This window comes from Oncorhynchus kisutch, linkage group LG5, assembly GCF_002021735.2.
Source record: "Oncorhynchus kisutch isolate 150728-3 linkage group LG5, Okis_V2, whole genome shotgun sequence".
Classification (NCBI taxonomy): domain Eukaryota; kingdom Metazoa; phylum Chordata; class Actinopteri; order Salmoniformes; family Salmonidae; genus Oncorhynchus; species Oncorhynchus kisutch.
This window is the reverse complement of record NC_034178.2, coordinates 49,356,725-49,374,767: the sequence shown is the minus strand read 5'-3', so window position 1 is coordinate 49,374,767 and position 18,043 is coordinate 49,356,725. Positions and strand designations below refer to the sequence as shown.

The window sequence follows — 18,043 nt, the reverse complement described above, 5'->3', positions numbered from 1 at the left end:
AAGGTAGGCCTTAATTGTAAATAAGAATTTGTTATTAACTGACTTGACTAGTTAAATTAAGATTACATATCTGCCCACTTTTAGTCGGTCACCAATTGGATGGAAACCTAGCTAGAGACCACTGGAGGTCGTAGTATACCCATAACCTCAAACACTCATCACTAAAAGGGCCGACTGGACTAATTTCTCAGACACTACGTTTTTGGCTAAAATATCCCTTTATGACTGGCTTTGCAATAAAATGCATACCTTTTTAGTCCAGGGGTGTATTCACTTGGAACCAAATGTGGAGGGACCTACCTGAATTTGTCCAATAGAAACACTCGTTATCATTGCAAAACATTAATTATACTGATTGTTTCTTAAATGGTAAACAGTTTCCGTTGCAAGATGTAATGAATACACCCCACCCAGGACTAGGCTCAGTGTCCAGGAAACAAGCCCATAAGAGTAAGCCAAAAGAACATTTGGAAAAATATTTAATTCCATTTACAGAATGAGTGACATTGCTTTCCCTCTTTTCATTTGATTTGCACCCCCCCCCCCCCCACCGTCTACAGAAATATTAAATAAATATTACCCTGACATTGTGTGTTCTCCCTGATAGTAACAGCTATTTCAGCCTTACACAATCTAAGACAATCTTATCGAATACCACTTAAAAGGGTAAGGAATGAGACTTGTAACATTTCCTCATGGGGGAAAGGGGGTGGGGTGAAAATAGCTGGTTCACATAAGACACATGAATCACACCATGAGGTCATCAAACAATACAAATTCAGCTGATAATTGTTTGATGTTAAAAACAGCAGATTGAGCCCACTGCTAAAAATAAAGAAAGGAAAAGAAAGGAGCGGATTCTGGTAAAGGGGGACACAATTGGAAATTGATTGTCAATGATTATGCTCACAATTCACATGTGCTCACAAAATATACACAAATAAACATTTAAGCATTAGTTATCCAATTTGTTAGCTCAATAAAAAGAGTTCTGATTAAAAACAGACAACCTCTCTTTCACACTCTTTTCATTGTCTTTTATATGGAACACTTGCCATGGCCACCGTGTTTGTTAAAACAAACAGTATAAAACACAAACTGAGGAGGATGATTTCAGGTCTGAAATTAAAGGTGTTCCCGGTTAACCTCGCGTTGTCCATGTGGCAGAACAAAGCCGCTCGCTGACGGTAAAAGTCTTGCTTGCTGGCCGGCTTCTCTTCTTGCCCTCCTGGTTATCCTGTTTTGACATGGTACAGGTCCTTTAACGTCTTGAGTTCCTCAATGAGAGTCTTGTTCTGGTTCTCCAGCACGGCCACACGGTTCTCCAGACACTTGACGTATTCCTTCTTCTTCCTGCGACACTCACGGGCCGCTTCCCTGCCCGGAAGAAACACAGAAAACTGCTTTAGAGGATTACATTTAAGGGATACTGTTTTAGGTTTAGGTCGTCGTTCTAGTTACCCAGAGTCACATGAGCTTATGGATACTGTTTTTATGTCTCTGCCCGCCGTTTGTACATAATTGAAGTCAGCAAATTGTTAGCTTAGCGCAATTGCTGGAAGTCTCCAGGTACAGTAGCCAACTCCTCTCAAAAGCAGGGAAATAGACCTAACTACTCCAAAGCTGGGTGGTTGGCCATTTATAGTCTTACAAAGCTATAGTACATAATAAGTAGAGAAACAACCTAAATCCTTTTACATTTTAACGTTCACACACAAAGGGACCAACTGTGCACTGCCACAATACATTCTCGTACACACACAGACCCATCATCATCATCCTTATGCCCACACACACCTGTTCTTAGCGAGTCGGATCTCTCTCTTCATGGTGGGGTCGCCAGTCTTCTGCTCAGACATTCCTACAGGGGAAGTCATGACCACAGTCTGTTGCGCTGTGGGCGCCGTGCGGATCTGGTACGTCTGCATCTCTCCTCCTGCACCTGAGGGGGATGAGGCCAATCAAAACAATAGACGAGGGCATCTCCTCTTTATAAATCTCAACACATTACAATGGGGTCTGCAAGCATATTTACACACCTTCAGGGAGGCTTCAGTGACAACGAGAAAACTACTGGGTACTTCTCCTTATGGTATTGTCTCAAAGCTTTCCGTGCGTCATGAAGCCATACTCACTCTGTACGACCACCTGGTTGCTGGGCACGAGTAGCTGCTGTCCGTCGGGCGTCTGGGCATAATGTAGGATGGTGGTGCCCTGCTGTTGGCCTGAGTTGGTCATGGTGAGAGTCTGTAAGCCCTGAAGGCTCTCTGACCCCGGGTTGGCCAGTTGAATGGTGCCGTTAGGGGCGATGGTAACTACAGACAAACAAACAGGAAATTAGGGGCGATGGTAACTACAGAAACACACAGGAAGTTAGGGTCAATAGTAACTACTAGTGATGGGTACCGATATGGAAAATCGATACCAGTTGCATTGTAAAGTGTTTTAGCCTGTATGGACATTGTTTGCGAACAGTAATTAACAGTTTCAATATTTCTACATGCCGTGTTGCATTATTCAAGTGTATTAGCTCCCTACTCATGCTGCACAGAAGTGACATGGAAACCGCAGATCGAAATGGCATGCATTGAGCGGTAGCCCTGGATCTCAGACACAGGCGCTTCTCTTCCGCCTGTGTGACTAGGTCGTGAAGTCTGACACAAATTAAGCTGTGGTGACTCTCCAAGTCCTGGCTGAACCCTACATCATAGCCACAAACAAAGCACATGCCTGCAATCCTTACATTGTTGTGCAGCAGGGGAGAGTGGTTTTGTCACATTCAGAGATCTATTTATTGCAAACTTTATCAAAGTAATCAAAAATAATTTATAGATTTTAAACAAAAAAAAACACTCAGACAGACAAAAGTTATAAATGGGGGCTCCCGAGTGGCATAGCGGTCTAAGGCGCTGCATCTCAGTGCAAGAGGCGTCACTACAGTTCCTGGTTGTATCACATCCGGCCATGATTGAATTTTTTTCTGGAAAAAGCTTTTGTTTTGCGCCACATATCACTGCCTTCCTGAAAACAAACATGTATACGAACCGCTTAAGTCTGGTTTTAATGGCGTCAGACCGAGGCTCTGCATCTGTCCTCGTGCTCCTAGACCTTTAGTGCTGCTTTTGATACCATCGATAACCACAATCTTTTGGAGCGATTGGAAACCCAAATTGGTCTACACGGACAAGTTCTAGCCTGGTTTAGATCTTATCTGTCAGAAAGATATCAGTTTGTCCCTGTGGATGGTTTGTCCAAATCAACTGTACATTTTGGTGTTCCTCAAGGTTCCGTTTTAGGACCACTTTTGTTTTCACTATACATTTTACTTCTTGATGATGTCATTTGGAAACATAATGTTAACTTTCACTGCTATGCGGATGACACACAGCTGTACATTTCGATAAAACATGGTGAAGCCCCAAAATTGCCCTCGCTGGAAGCCTGTGTTTCAGACATAAGGAAGTGGATGGCTGCAAATGTTCTACTTTTAAACTCTGAGAAAACAGAGATGCTTGTTCAAAGGTCCCAAGAAACAAAGATCTTCTGTTGAATCTGGCAATTAATCTTGGCTGTACAGTCGTCTCAAATAAATCTGTGAAGGACCTTGGCGTTACTCTGGACCCTGATCTCTCTTTCAACGAACATATCAAGACTGTTTCAAGAACAGCTTTTTTCCATCTACGTAACATTGCAAAAATCAGAAACTTTCTGTCCAAAAATTATGCAGAAAAATGAATCCACGCTTTTGTTACTTCTAGGTTAGACTACTGCAATGCTCTACTTTCCGGCTACCCGGAAAAAGCACTAAATAAACTTCAGTTGGTGCTAAACACGGCTGCTAGAATCTTGAATAGAAGCAAAACATTTGATCATATTACTCCAGTGCTAGCCTCTCAAGGGCTGATTTCAAGGTTTTACTCCTAACCTACAAAGCATTACATGGGCATCCTCCTACCTACAGTGCCTTGCGAAAGTATTCGGCCCCCTTGAACTTTGCGACCTTTTGCCACATTTCAGGCTTCAAACAAAGATATAAAACTGTATTTTTTGGTGAAGAATCAACAACAAGTGGGACACAATCATGAAGTGGAAGGACATTTATTGGATATTTCAAACTTTTTTAACAAATCAAAAACTGAAAAATTGGGCGTAAAAAATTATTCAGCCCCTTTACTTTCACTGCAGCAAACTCTCTCCAGAAGTTCAGTGAGGATCTCTGAATGATCCAATGTTGACCTAAATGATTAATGATGATAAATACAATCCACCTGTGTGTAATCAAGTCTCCGTATAAATGCACCTGCACTGTGATAGTCTCAGAGGTCCGTTAAAAGCGCAGAGAGCATCATGAAGAACAAGGAACACACCAGGCAGGTCCGAGATACTGTTGTGAAGAAGTTTGAAGCCGGATTTGGATACAAAAAGATTTCCCAAGCTTTAAACATCCCAAGGAGCACTGTGCAAGCGATAATATTGAAATGGAAGGAGTATCAGACCACTGCAAATCTACCAAGACCTGGCCGTCCCTCTAAACTTTCAGCTCATACAAGGAGAAGACTGATCAGAGATGCAGCCAAGAGGCCCATGATCACTCTGGATGAACTGCAGAGATCTACAGCTGAGGTGGGAGACTCTGTCCATAGGACAACAATCAGTCATATATTGCACAAATCTGGCCTTTATGGAAGAGTGGCAAGAAGAAAGCCATTTCTTAAAGATATCCATAAAAAGTGTTGTTTAAAGTTTGCCACAGGCCACCTGGGAGACACACCAAACATGTGGAAGAAGGTGCTCTGGTCAGATGAAACCAAAATTGAACTTTTTGGCAACAATGCAAAACGTTATGATTGGCGTAAAAGCAACACCCTGAACACACCATCCCCACTGTCAAACATGGTGGTGGCAGCATCATGGTTTGGGCCTGCTTTTCTTCAGCAGGGACAGGGAAGATGGTTAAAATTGATGGGAAGATGGATGGAGCCAAATACAGGACCATTCTGGAAGAAAACCTGATGGAGTCTGCAAAAGACCTGAGACTGGGACGGAGATTTGTCTTCCAACAAGACAATGATCCAAAACATAAAGCTACATCTACAATGAATAAACATATCCAGGTGTTAGAATGGCCAAGTCAAAGTCCAGACCTGAATCCAATCGAGAATCTGTGGAAAGAACTGAAAACTGCTGTTCACAAATGCTCTCCATCCAACCTCACTGAGCTCGAGCTGTTTTGCAAGGAGGAATGGGTGTGCAAAATGTGATGTGCAAAACTGATAGAGACATACCCCAAGCGACTTACAGCTGTAATCGCAGCAAAAGGTGGCGCTACAAAGTATTAACTTAAGGGGGCTGAATCATTTTGCACGCCCAATTTTTCAGTTTTTAATTTGTTAAAAAAGTTTGAAATATCCAATAAATGTCGTTCCACTTCATGATTGTGTCCCACTTGTTGTTGATTCTTCACAAAAAAATACAGTTTTATATCTTTATGCTTGAAGCCTGAAATGTGGCAAAAGGTCGCAAAGTTCAAGGGGGCCGAATAATTTCGGAAGGCACTGTATCTTTCTGATTTGGTCCTGACGTACATACCTACATGTACACTACTGTCACAAGACGCAGGCCTCCTAACTGTCCCTATAATTTCTAAGCAAACAGCTGGAGGCAGGGCTTTCTCCTATAGAGCTCCATTTGTATGGAATGGTCTGCCTACCCATGTGAGAGATGCAGACTCGGTCTCAACCTTTAAGTCTTTATTGAAGACTCATCTCTTCAGTAGATCCTATGATTGAGTGTAGTCTGGCCCAGGAGTGTGAAGGTGAACGGAAAGGCACTGGCGCAATGAACCGCCCTTGCTGTCTGTGCCTGGCCGGTTCCCCTCTCTCCACTGGGATTCTCTGCCTCTAACCCTATTATAGGGGCTGAGTCACTGGCTTACTGAAGCTCTTCCATGCCGTCCCTAGGAGAGGTGCGTCACTTGAGTGGGTTGAGTCACTGACATGATCTGGTAAGTTGGTGGTTGAAGATATCCCTCTAGTGGTGTGGGGGCTGTGCTTTGGCAAAGTGTGTGGGGTTATATCAAGCCTGTTTGGCCCTGTCCGGGGGTATCGTCGAATGGGGCCACAGTGTCTCCCGACCCCTCCTGTCTCAACTCAGTTCGTGTCGGGGGGCTCGGGCCAGTCTGTTATATATAGAGTATTTCTCCTGTCTTATCCAGTGACTAGTGTGAATTTAAGTGCGCTCTCTCTCTCTTTCTCTCAGAGGACCTGAGCCCTAGGACCCTGCCTCAGGACTACCTGGCCTGATAACTCCTTGCTGTCCCCAGTCCACCTGGCCGTGCTGCTGCTCCAGTTTCAACTGTTCTGCCTGCGGCTATGGAACCCTGACCTGTTCACAAGACGTGCTACCTGTACCAGACCTGCTGTTTCCAACTCTCTTGAGACAGCAGGAGCGGTAGAGATACTCTGAATGATCGGCTATGAAAAGCCAACTGACATTTACTCCTGGTGGAACAGGTGCTGACCCTCAACAACCACTGTGATTATTATTTTGACCCTGCTGGTCATCTATGAACATTTGAACATCTTGGCCATGTTCTGTTATAATCTCCACCCGGCACATCCAGAAGAGGACTGGCCACCCCTCATAGCCTGGTTCCTCTCTAGGTTTCTTCCTAGGTTTTGGCCTTTCTAGGGAGTTTTTCCTAGCCACCGTGCTTCTACATTGCTTGCCGTTTGGGGTTTTAGGCTGGGTTTCTGTACAGCAATTTGACATATCAGCTGATGTAAGAAGGGCTTTATAAATTAATTTGATTTGATTGAGAGTCCCATAGGGCGGCGCACAATTGGCCCAGCGTCGTCCGGGTCTGGACAGGGTAGGTCGTCATTGTAAATAAGAATTTGTTCTTAACTGACATGCCTAGTTAAATAAAAAATATACACTACTGTTCAAAAGTCTGGGGTCACTTAGAAATGTCCTAACATTTTTTGCCCATTAAAATAACATCAAATTGATCAGAAATACAGTGTAGACATTGTACAGTGTAGACATCAAGTGACGAGGCGATTCCAGGATGCTGGCCTTCTAGGTAGAGTTGCAAAGAAAAAGCCATATCTAAGACTGGCCAATAAAAATAAAAGATTAAGATTGGCAAAAGAACAGACAGTGGACAGAGGAACACTGCCTAGAAGGCCAACATCCCAGAGTCGCCTCGTCACTGTTGACGTTGAGACTGGTGTTTTGCGGGTACTATTTAATGAAGCTGCCAGTTGAGGACTTGTGAGGCGTCTGTTTCTCAAAGTAGACATACTAATGTACTTGTCCTCTTGCTCAGTTGTGCACCAGGGCCTCCCACTCCTCTTTCTATTCTGGTTTGAGCCAGTTTACGCTGTTCTGTGGAGGGAGTAGTACACAGCGTTGTACGATCGTTAGTTTCTTGGCAATTTTTCACATGGAATAGCCTTCATTTCTCAGAACAAGAATAGACTGACGAGTTTCAGAAGAAAGTTTTGTTTCTTGTCATTTTGAGCCTGTAAATCAAACCCACAAATGCTGATGCTCCAGATACTCAGCTAGTCTAAAGAAGACCAGTTTTATTGCTTCGTTAATCAGAACGATGGTTTTCAGCTGTGCTAACATAATTGCAAAAGGGTTTTTCTAATGATCAATTAGCCTTTTAAAATTCTAAACTTGGATTATCTAACACAACGTGCCATTGGAACACAGGAGTGATGTTTGCTGATAATGGGCCTCCGTACGCCTATATAGATATTCCATAAAAATCTGCCGTTTCCAGCTACAAGTCATTTACAACATTAAGAATGTAATTTTAATGGACAAAATGTGCTTTTCTTTCAAAAACAAGGACATTTCTAAGTGACCCCAAACTTTTGAACGGTAGATGAAAGGTGAGTTTAGGAAGCCAAGCTAAAATATGCAAATTTTCTCTAACCCTAAACATACAAATATGTATTTTACAGTAATACAGAGGGTGACATCTTAGTCGTTTTATAATTTGATTATTCTATATTTAGAGAGCATATAAGTAATCAAGCCTTACATTTTTGTTGAATAGGAAATCAAAATATTTCAAAGGTTTATCATATTTGTAGTGTGTACTTGAGCTTGTGTCCAAAAGTGACTACACCTCAGCAATTTATAACTATTTTTTATCAGAATGGTGAGATTTGAACCTTTCTTGGAGTATGCAGCATTACTAGTTATTTTTTATGGCCCTCATTATAATTACTTTAGGCCGCCATTGTAAATAAGAAATTGTTGACTTGCCTAGTTAAATAAAATACATGTAGATCACATTTTACATGACATTTAGTTACATTTGTCATTAAACAGAGGATTTCATCCATTGACATAAAGCATACTCAATGTGTGTCAACTGTGTGTGGCCTTGCTGTTGCCTTGGGAAATCACATAATGAGCCATTTGGCACTACCTGTCCCCTGCGGTGGTGTATATTGTCACAAAACTGCAGAAGCCCATCATTGATGATCCATTACTTAGCAAGTGCCTCCAATTCTAACAATATCAAAATGTAGAATCTATTTATGATGACAGTGGGGAATTGGTAAGACTATGTAGTAGGGCAACCCTTACTGTACTGGCCGCTGCTGGTCTGGTAGATTGTCTGGGTGTTGGGCACTGTCACTGTGGTCATGCCAGAGGAAGCAGGGTTGTCATCCTCTCCCTCGTTCCGTGACGCCACCTCCTCAGCAGACAGCTCATTGAGGATCTTTCTACAGACCACCGGGAAGAAGCAGGAGATTACTCATCCATTCAAATATTACCATAAAGATTGGTAATTCTATTATATGTTTGTTGTTTTGGTGGTAATGAACAAAAAACACTATGCTACAGAATCAAACAAATGAGATTGGAACATTTTATGGAGAATAGGTAGCTCACTAGTAAACATCCAAAAGGTAACCTCAATGTAGTATCATTGTTGGATTTCAGTTCACTACTTATACATTGAGATTGACTGTTTTTGAACATCATCATAGATACTATTTAACATCCCAGTTCAGCAGTGACCTTTGCAGTCTGCACACACTTCTTTTCACTATTACAAATGGGAAACTTAAGATGGTGTTTTGTTTTGGACAACAGTGCGGTGGCAGCTACCTATAGGAGGGCCGTCTGGCCAGTATCTCTCTGGTCTTCTGGGCGGAGGCTCCACTGTCTGAGGAGTCCTGGGAGTCGTCACTGTCTGAGCCCTGGCCCTGTGGAGGAGAGATGTGCCAGGACATGATGGGTTACTCATCTACCATGTTTACTTAATACCTAAGATCAGAATGTGGGGGCACAAGATAGAGATACCCTCACATCAATCACACATTTACAATAGTAATACAGTAGGACAAAGGCTAACAGATTTAAGTTATGCTAGAAGAACAGGGGACACCTCACTGTCATCCAGAGGCACTGTAGTCCATGACCAGTATTCATTAGGCATCTCAAAGATGGTGCTGATCTAGGATCAGGGTCCCCCTATCCATGTAATCTTATTCATTTTGATCTCAAAGCCAAAACTGATCCTTGATTTGCATTCCTACTCTGAGATGTTTGTGAACATGGGCCCAGGCCTAGTTCCTGGTTGTTGAGGAGGTCCTCTTGCCTTTCCTTCCAGTTCTCTGCTGCCAATGACTGGAACGAGTCTTATATCTCCCTCTCTGACAGCTGAAAGTTAGAGCAGCTTACCGATCACTGTACGCAGCCAAAATGTAAATAGCACACCCAACTACCTCATCCCCATATTGTTACTTATCTTCTTGCTCTTTTGCATCCCAGTATCTCTACTTGCACATCATCATCTGCACATCTATCACGCCAGTGTTAATGCTAAATTGTAATTATTTCACCTCTATGGCCTACTTATTGCCTTACCTCCATACTCTTCTACATTTGCACACACTGTACATAGATTTTTCTATTGTGTTATTGACTGTACGTTTGTTTATGTGTAACTCGGTGTTGTTTTTAAAATCGCACTGCTATGCTTTATCTTGGCCAGGTCGCAGTTGTAAATGAAAACTTGGTCTCAACTAGCTTACCTGGTTAAATAAAGGTGAAATATATATATATATATATATATATATATATATATATATATATATATTTTTTTTTTTAAATAAAATAAAATAACCTCAGGCCTGGGCAATTATTTTCCATGGAGGACCACATTAGAATATCATTTTGCCATCGCGGGCCAGCATCATATTATAGGATGATACATCATGTGTATGACTGTTGACAGATATCTACTATAAATCCCATCCAGATATGCTGCTTACTTTTCTTTTTTAACATGCACAGAAATAAACCACATCCATGTTCTCCTTTTGGTAGATATTTTCATTATTAAACATTCAATGAACTACACGGAGGGAAAAGTACACTGTGCATTCAGCACCACGGACAGAACTCTTGTTAAAGGGTATGCACAAAAATACAAGAAAGAGGGAGAGCTCAACATTACATTTAAACTTCTCAATCAGTGTGAGGAGTGAAGTCTCTGATGGGTATTGACTAGAGCAGTGAAGTCAGGTATAGTTTCTGACGTCGCTATGCTCAGGATTGCTGAGAGGTGAGAGTCAGTAAGAGATGATCTGTGCCTTGACTTGTTATATTTCATCACTGAAAATGTCTGTTCACATACATAGGTTGACCCAAACATCTTCTGAACATGACTCCTAATCTTTGGAAAGTTTTGTTCATCGAGATATGCATAGAACCTTGTCAGTGACATTGGAGAACTATTCAAAACAATCACTGCATCAGACCGAAGATCGATATGCTCAAGTTGCAGTTCAGTGAGAGCGTTATCCACATTGAAGGTGAAAGGAGAGGAAACCAACAGTATGTCATTTTCCAACCCTTTGAAATCCTCAAAACAACGAGAACTCACTGTTCAAAGCACGCAGCAGCGATGTATACTTCTCCCACTGGTCATCTGATAGGGAACACAGTAGAAGTGTCGGAAGGTGGGTGAGATTGTTGGTTTCTACTTGGCGGATCAGGAGGAGTAATTTTCCCTTGAAGGCTTTGACAAGGCTGTACACCTGATGTGCAAAAAGGCCCTTTCCTTGTAGTTTGGAATCCAGTTCATTCATGAGGGCCATGATGTCCACGGTGAAGGCAAAATCAGCCAACAATTCTTTATCTTGCAGTTGAGGGAAATCCACATATTTTCCTTTCATTTGCAAAAACTCAGCAATCTCCGACTTCAGGTCCCACACCCTTTTAATCACCTTCCCCAAACTTCCATCTCACATTTGTGTGGCAGGGGAGATCTGCACGACCCAATCTCTTCCAACAGTGAGATAAGAGCAACATCTTTAAACCACAGGCAGTTTATGAAGTTTACCACTTTAGTGACTGTATCCACAACATGGCTCATTTTCAGAACACATTTACAGAGCACCTCCTGATGAATAATGCAATGCTGGGAAAAAAATGTATGATCTGGGTTCAGCTCAGCTACTTGATCTTGTATCCTTTTCAAAAGGCCAATGTTTTTTTCCTGTCATGTTTGGGCACCCATCTGTGGTCACACTGGAGAACTTTTCAAAACTCAGTCCCAGCTTTGCCACACACTTATTAACCTCCTCCAATAAATATTGTGGTTGTGCTCTTCATTGACTGCACTGAAGCAAGCTCCTCTGTAATTTCAAAGTCTGGGGTTATGCCTCGTAAGAATATCAACAACTGCTCTGTGTCACGTGCATCACTGCTCTCATCCAGGACCAAGGAGAAATAGGTGAAATCCTTTACCTTGTCTTTCAACTGTTGTTCCATATTCTCTGCGATGTCCTCAACACGCCGTGTCACTGTTCGTCTTTACAGGGAAACATTTTCAAACAGCTCTTTCTTGTTGGGGCAAAGTATTGCTGCAGAGTCAATTAAAAACATTATTTAAATGAATTCGCCCTCAGCGAATGGCTTGCTATGTTTAGCAATTTTGTGGGAGAGTACACAGCTACCTCTCGCAATTCCGTCATTTGCTGAATGCAGTTTTGTGAAAAGTCCTCTGAGAATGCAATGCTTTTGATGCACTTTCCGTCTGCTCAGAAGACATATTCCTATATTTCCCTGCATGCTTCGCCTGGAAGTGTCGGGACAAGTTGTAGTCCTCAAGACAGAGATGCTCTCTTTGCACACTAAGCACACAGCTTTCCCCGATACCTCAATAAAGAAATATTTCGATGTCCACTCTTGCTGGAACACCCTACATTCATCGTCTACTTTCCTTTTCTTTTAAATCTTTGAAAAACTCAGGCCTGGCTAACCTGAACAGTCTGCACCTGTGGGGACTGGATGACCGACGACTGGATCACCCCCTGCACCTGGAAATGACCCCCAGGGAGCTGGACCACCGTCACAGGAGAGCCCCCCAGAGACATCTGCAAACACACAGTCAGATTAGAGGGTGACAGGAGTGAATATTCCATCCTGTACTGTCCTGTGGATTTTGTTTCATGTCCTGTTAAAAGTACACTCAGTGAGATGACGTAGATGCAAAGTTAACAGTAGTGGGTACACACTTCCTAAACAAATGTAGTTACAGTTCATTCATTATGCTGGTCTGACTGGATCGTCACTTTCTATTTTCAAGGACCATCAATTTGTAATATTCTGAACAAAACAATTCCAAATATTTTACTTAGTAACAGTTAATGTAAGGAAATCAGTCAAATGAAAAATTAATTAGGCCCTAATCTATGGATTTCACATGACTGGGATTATGGATATGCATCTGTTGGTCACAGATACCATACAAAAAAAGAGAGGGGCGTGGATCAGAAAACCAGTCAATATCTGGTGACTGCCTTATGCAGCGTGACACATATCCTTTGGGCTGCATCAGGCTGTTGATTGTGGCCTGTGGAATGTTGTCCCACTCCTCTTCAATGGCTGTGAGAAGTTGCTGAATATTAGCGGGAACTGGAACACGCGGTCGTACATGTCGCAGCAACAGCCTTCCACCTCCACCGGGGGCTGCATAGGGCAACCTGTCATCTGAGGAGCATTCCACAGACACGAGGCCTACTCCAAACTATTCAATAAAATTCCTCATCATATTCTGTCTCTGTCATTCAGTTAAGCCTGTACTCGATTGAACTAAGAGCATTGAAGTGCGAGGCTCAAATTCTCTGCTGTGTTGGTTCTGTTGCTTTCACGTTGTAGCAGCGTGAAGCACACTCGTGCACCTGTGCAGATACACTAACTGTGTCTGAGTGAAGTCTTGCTGCTCTCTCTGAGTCTATCTAGAGTCTCTGATCCATCAATACACACTGAAACCAGTGGAGGCTGCTGAGGGGAGGACGGCTCATAATAATGGCTGGAATGGAGCGAATGGAATTGCATCAAACCATGTTAGATACCATTCCACTAATTACACTCCATCTATTACTACAAGTCCCTCCTCCCTCCTTCCCAGTTAAGGTACCACCAACCTCCTGTGACTGAAACAGATAGGGCTGGGAATTGCCAGGGACCTCACAATACATTATTATCATGATACTTAGCTGCCAATACGGTATGTATTGTGATTCTATATATACACAGATTCGATACTGTGAATTGATTGTGATTCCAAGATGGCCAAGTGATATTGTGATTTAAAGTGACCAAGATGGCACTTCAGTAGATAATGGACATTTTACATGCTCCTGACCAATTCTGCCATTTATTTTTATTCTGAACTTTATTTTTGTATATAATGTCTCCGCCATCTCCTATGATGGCAAAGATATTATGTATTGCCCTCTGTTCTATTGGCCTCTGTTCTGGTGGTGAATGTGCAGTCACTGGAGAACAAACTGGATGAACTCCGTTTGAGACCATCCTATCAATGGAACCTGTAATATTCTGTGTTTTTTGCAGTCTTGGCTGAACAATGACATGGATAATATACAGTATATCTCGCAGATTTCTCCATTATTCATCAAGGCCGGATGGCAGCCTCGGGTAAAACTAAAGGGGGAGGGGTGTGTCGCTTTGTTAACAGCAACTGGTGCGTGATCTCCAATGTGAGGGATTCACTCATTATGCAGAGGGACAAGAGAGCCATGAGAAAACAAGTTTGATCAGTCATGAAAATAAAGGTGCAGGTTTTTGCACCCTCCTGCTTACAAGTAAAAACTCAAACAGGAAGTACAAGTGACGCGCTCAATACGGAAGTGGTCTGATGAAGCAGATGCTAAGCTACAGGACTGTTTCACTAGCACAGACTGGAATATTTTCAGGGATTCCTTTGATAACATTGAGGACTTCAACACATCAGTCACCGGCTTCATTAATAAGTGCATCGACGACATCGTCCCCACAGTGACCGTATGTACAGTGGGGCAAAAATGTATTTAGTCAGCCACCAATTGTGCAAGTTCTCCCACTTAAAAAGATGAGGCCTGTAATTTTCATCATAGGTACACTTCAACTATGACAGACAAAATGGGGGAAAAAAATCCAGAAAATCACATTGTAGGATTTTTTATGAATTTATTTGCAAATTATGGTGGAAAATAAGTATTTGGTCACCTACAAACAAGCAAGATTTCTGGCTCTCACAGACCTGTAACTTCTTCTTTAAGAGGCTCCTCTGTCCTCCACTCGTTACCTGTATTAATGGCACCTGTTTGAACTTGTTATCAGTATAAAAGACACCTGTCCACAACCTCAAACAGTCACACTCCAAACTCCACTATGGCCAAGACCAAAGAGCTGTCAAAGGACACCAGAAACAAAATTGTAGACCTGCACCAGGCTGGGAAGACTGAATCTGCAATAGGTAAGCAGCTTGGTTTGAAGAAATCAACTGTGGGACCAATTATTAGGAAATGGAAGACATACAAGACCACTGATAATCTCCCTCGATCTGGCGCTCCACGCAAGATCTCACCCCGTGGGGTCAAAAGGATCACAGAACCACACAAGGGGACCTAGTGAATGACCTGCAGAGAGCTGGGACCAAAGTAACAAAGCCTACCATCAGTAACACACTACGCCGCCAGGGACTCAAATCCTGCAGTGCCAGACGTGTCCCCCTGCTTAAGACAGTACATGTCCAGGCCCGTCTGAAGTTTGCTAGAGAGCATTTGGATGATCCAGAAGAAGATTGTGAGAATGTCATATGGTCAGATGAAACCAAAATATAACTTTTGGGTAAAACTCAACTCGTTGTGTTTGGAGGACAAAGAATGCTGAGTTGCATCCAAAGAACACCATACCTATTGTGAAGCATGGGGGTGGAAACATCATGCTTTGGGGCTGTTTTTCTGCAAAGGGACCAGGACGACTGATCCGTGTAAAGGAAAGAATGAATGGGGCCACGTATCGTGAGGTTTTGAGTGAAAACCTCCTTCCATCAGCAAGGGCATTGAAGATGAAACGTGGCTGGGTCTTTCAGCATGACAATGATCCCAAACACACCGCCCGGGCAACGAAGGAGCGGCTTCGTAAGAAGCATTTCAAGGTCCAGGAGTGGCCTAGCCAGTCTCCAGATCTCAACCCCATAGAAAATATTTGGAAGGAGTTGAAAGTCCGTGTTGCCCAGCAACAGCCCCAAAACATCACTGCTCTAGAGGAGATTTGCATGGAGGAATGGGCCAAAATACCAGCAACAGTGTGTGAAAACCTTGTGAAGACTTACAGAAAAAGTTTGACCTCTGTCATTGCCAACAAAGGGTATATAACAAAGTATTGAGATAAACTTTTGTTATTGACCAAATACTTATTTTCCAACATAATTTGCAAATAAATAAATTAAAAATCCTACAATGTTCTTCTGATTTTGCCTGTCATAGTTGAAGTGTACCTATGATGAAAATTACAGGCCTCTCATCTTTTTAAGTGGGAGAACTTGCACAATTGGTGGCTGACTACATACTTTTTTGCCCCACTGTATATGCAACGCAGGACACCCTAGATAACCTAGTAATATCATCAACCATGTGTCGTTAACTAGTGTTTATGATTGATTGTTTTTTTATAAGATAAGTTTAATGCTAGCTAGCAACTTACCCTGGCTTTGTGCTGCATTTGCGTAGCAGGCAGGCTCCTCGTGGAGTGGAATGAGAGGCATGTGGTTAGAGCGTTGGACTAGTTAACTGTATGGTTGCAAGATTGAACCCCTGAGCTGACAAGGTACAAATCAGTTTTCTGCCCCTGAACAAGGCAGTTAGCCTAGGAATGGTGGGTTGTCATTGAAAATAAGAATGTGTTCTTAAAAGACTTACCTAGTTAAATAAAGGTGTAAAAAATAATAATCGGACATTCCGATTAATCGGTCGACCTCTAGTAATAACTACGTTAAAAAAAAATCATTAACACGTTAAATTATGTGATGTGCAGTCATATTCTGGTCCTGATTGGTCAACAAGCTTATATGACACATCAAATAGTGTTATTTGACATGTATGTTTTTTGACACACAAAGACCCAAACGGCATTCATAGAGAAATTCGGATTGAGAATGAAACGACTGAAAACATTTACGGAACAGCACAGCAAGTAAGTGAAATAAATGAGGTTGGATTATGTTTTACTGGTAATGGGGACATACGTAAATGCCAACAAAATACATTTTTGGTCAGTGTGTGTGTGTAACCTTGATTTAAGGAGGCAAGTCGGTTAAGAACAAATTCTTATTTACAATGACGGCCAAACCCGGACAACGTTGGGCCAATTGTGCACAGCCCAATGGGACTCCCAATCACTGACAAATGTGATACAGCCTGGATTCGAATCTTGCACTGAGATGCAGTGCCTTAGACCGCTGCGTCCGTGTGTGTTAACTATTTAACTGTACTAGAATGCTTAAAAGTCACAAACAAATGTTAATATATAGTTTTTCGATTGGTCAAAAATGTCATATCGGTGCATCACTAACCGGTACACCCCTGTATATAGTCTCGCTATTATTATTTTACTGCTGCTGTTTAATTACTTGCTACTTTTTTTCCGTATTTTTTTTTTTTACTGCATTGTTGGTTAGGGGCTAGTAAGTAAGCGTTTTTATTGTAAGGGTTACACCGGTTGTATTCGGCGCATGTGACTAATACACTTTGATTTGAAATTCAGTAACGTTACTAACTAGCTAGCTAGCTAAGTTGCTGACAGCACTAAACCTAAAGACTAACTGTGGCAATGTTGGATAAGTAGCTAAACATAGCTAGTTCCGGTAACGTTACCTAGTTAGCAAACTGCTTAACTGCAGCGTTGGCTAAGGACAAGTTAGACAGTATCCTCTAATTTGAATACGTTCGCTAGCAAACATTAACGATTGCTAGTTAGCCAATTTGTCAAATTAGGCCGGGTAACGTGTCAGTCAGCAAGGCTTGCTAAACATTGCCGTTGGTGAATAAACCAGATTATATTCTTAACATTTCTCCAGGTCTCATATGCCTTGTAGCTAGCTGACGCGCACTGTATTTGCTTTTGGACAATGAGCGAATTTGTGTAATACCGAGTCACTGGCACGCAAGTACCCGCGTCAATAGACGTCAGCAATACCGCCACCTTCCCTTCCACAACGACGAGGAGACTGAAAGGGGCCGCCATTAAATTATTAGCAACAAAGCAAACCATTGCTCAATTTAAAGCTGAGTACATAGCTAATATATATGCAGGCGGTCAAGTCATTGAGAAGCCTCATTACCTTTCAAATCCTTCGTGGGCCTCAGCAATGGCGTCGATTATCGCAAAAGCTAGTATAAAATAACCGGGGGGGGGGGGGTAGTTGCTGGCTAATTGCTAAATAAAAGGGCGGTGCGACACCATAATTTTTTTAATCGTTTTATTTTTTTGAAAGGAAGGAGGCCCCAGGATACACATATGACGTTATTGATTCCTTTGGGTGCTGTGATTGGTGGAAACAGTCGTGCCAGAGCATGGAAAGTGTAAAATATAAACGTGATGTAATGTATTGACGTTAATCCTCTGTTTAAAATATAGCCCATTGAATATGAAATAAAGATTATTTTAACGCAAAAAAATTAAAGAAGCAATACGAGATGATGCAAACAACTGT

The 18,043-nt window shown here is 42.2% G+C and overlaps 1 protein-coding gene across 5 annotated transcripts; it reads right to left on the bottom strand.

The window, feature by feature from the left end:
* Nucleotides 1–535: 535 nt before the first annotated feature.
* Nucleotides 536–17,828, bottom strand: LOC109891187 (cyclic AMP-dependent transcription factor ATF-1). Of its 5 annotated transcripts, none has more exons than XM_020483538.2 (8): nt 17,672–17,823; nt 16,036–16,069; nt 12,318–12,416; nt 9,139–9,236; nt 8,611–8,750; nt 2,136–2,315; nt 1,798–1,942; nt 536–1,377 (listed from the first exon to the last, which is right to left on the bottom strand). In XM_020483538.2, exons 2-8 carry the CDS (start codon nt 16,051–16,053, stop codon nt 1,233–1,235), a joined length of 825 nt encoding a protein of 274 aa, XP_020339127.1. In that variant the 5' UTR covers nt 16,054–16,069; nt 17,672–17,823; the 3' UTR covers nt 536–1,232. The 5 variants fall into 5 exon arrangements, with proteins under 5 accessions (XP_020339127.1, XP_020339126.1, XP_020339129.1 ...); XM_020483537.2 differs by having other exon boundaries at nt 12,303–12,416; nt 17,672–17,817; XM_020483540.2 differs by lacking the exon at nt 16,036–16,069 and having other exon boundaries at nt 12,303–12,416; nt 17,672–17,828.
* Nucleotides 17,829–18,043: the final 215 nt, after the last annotated feature.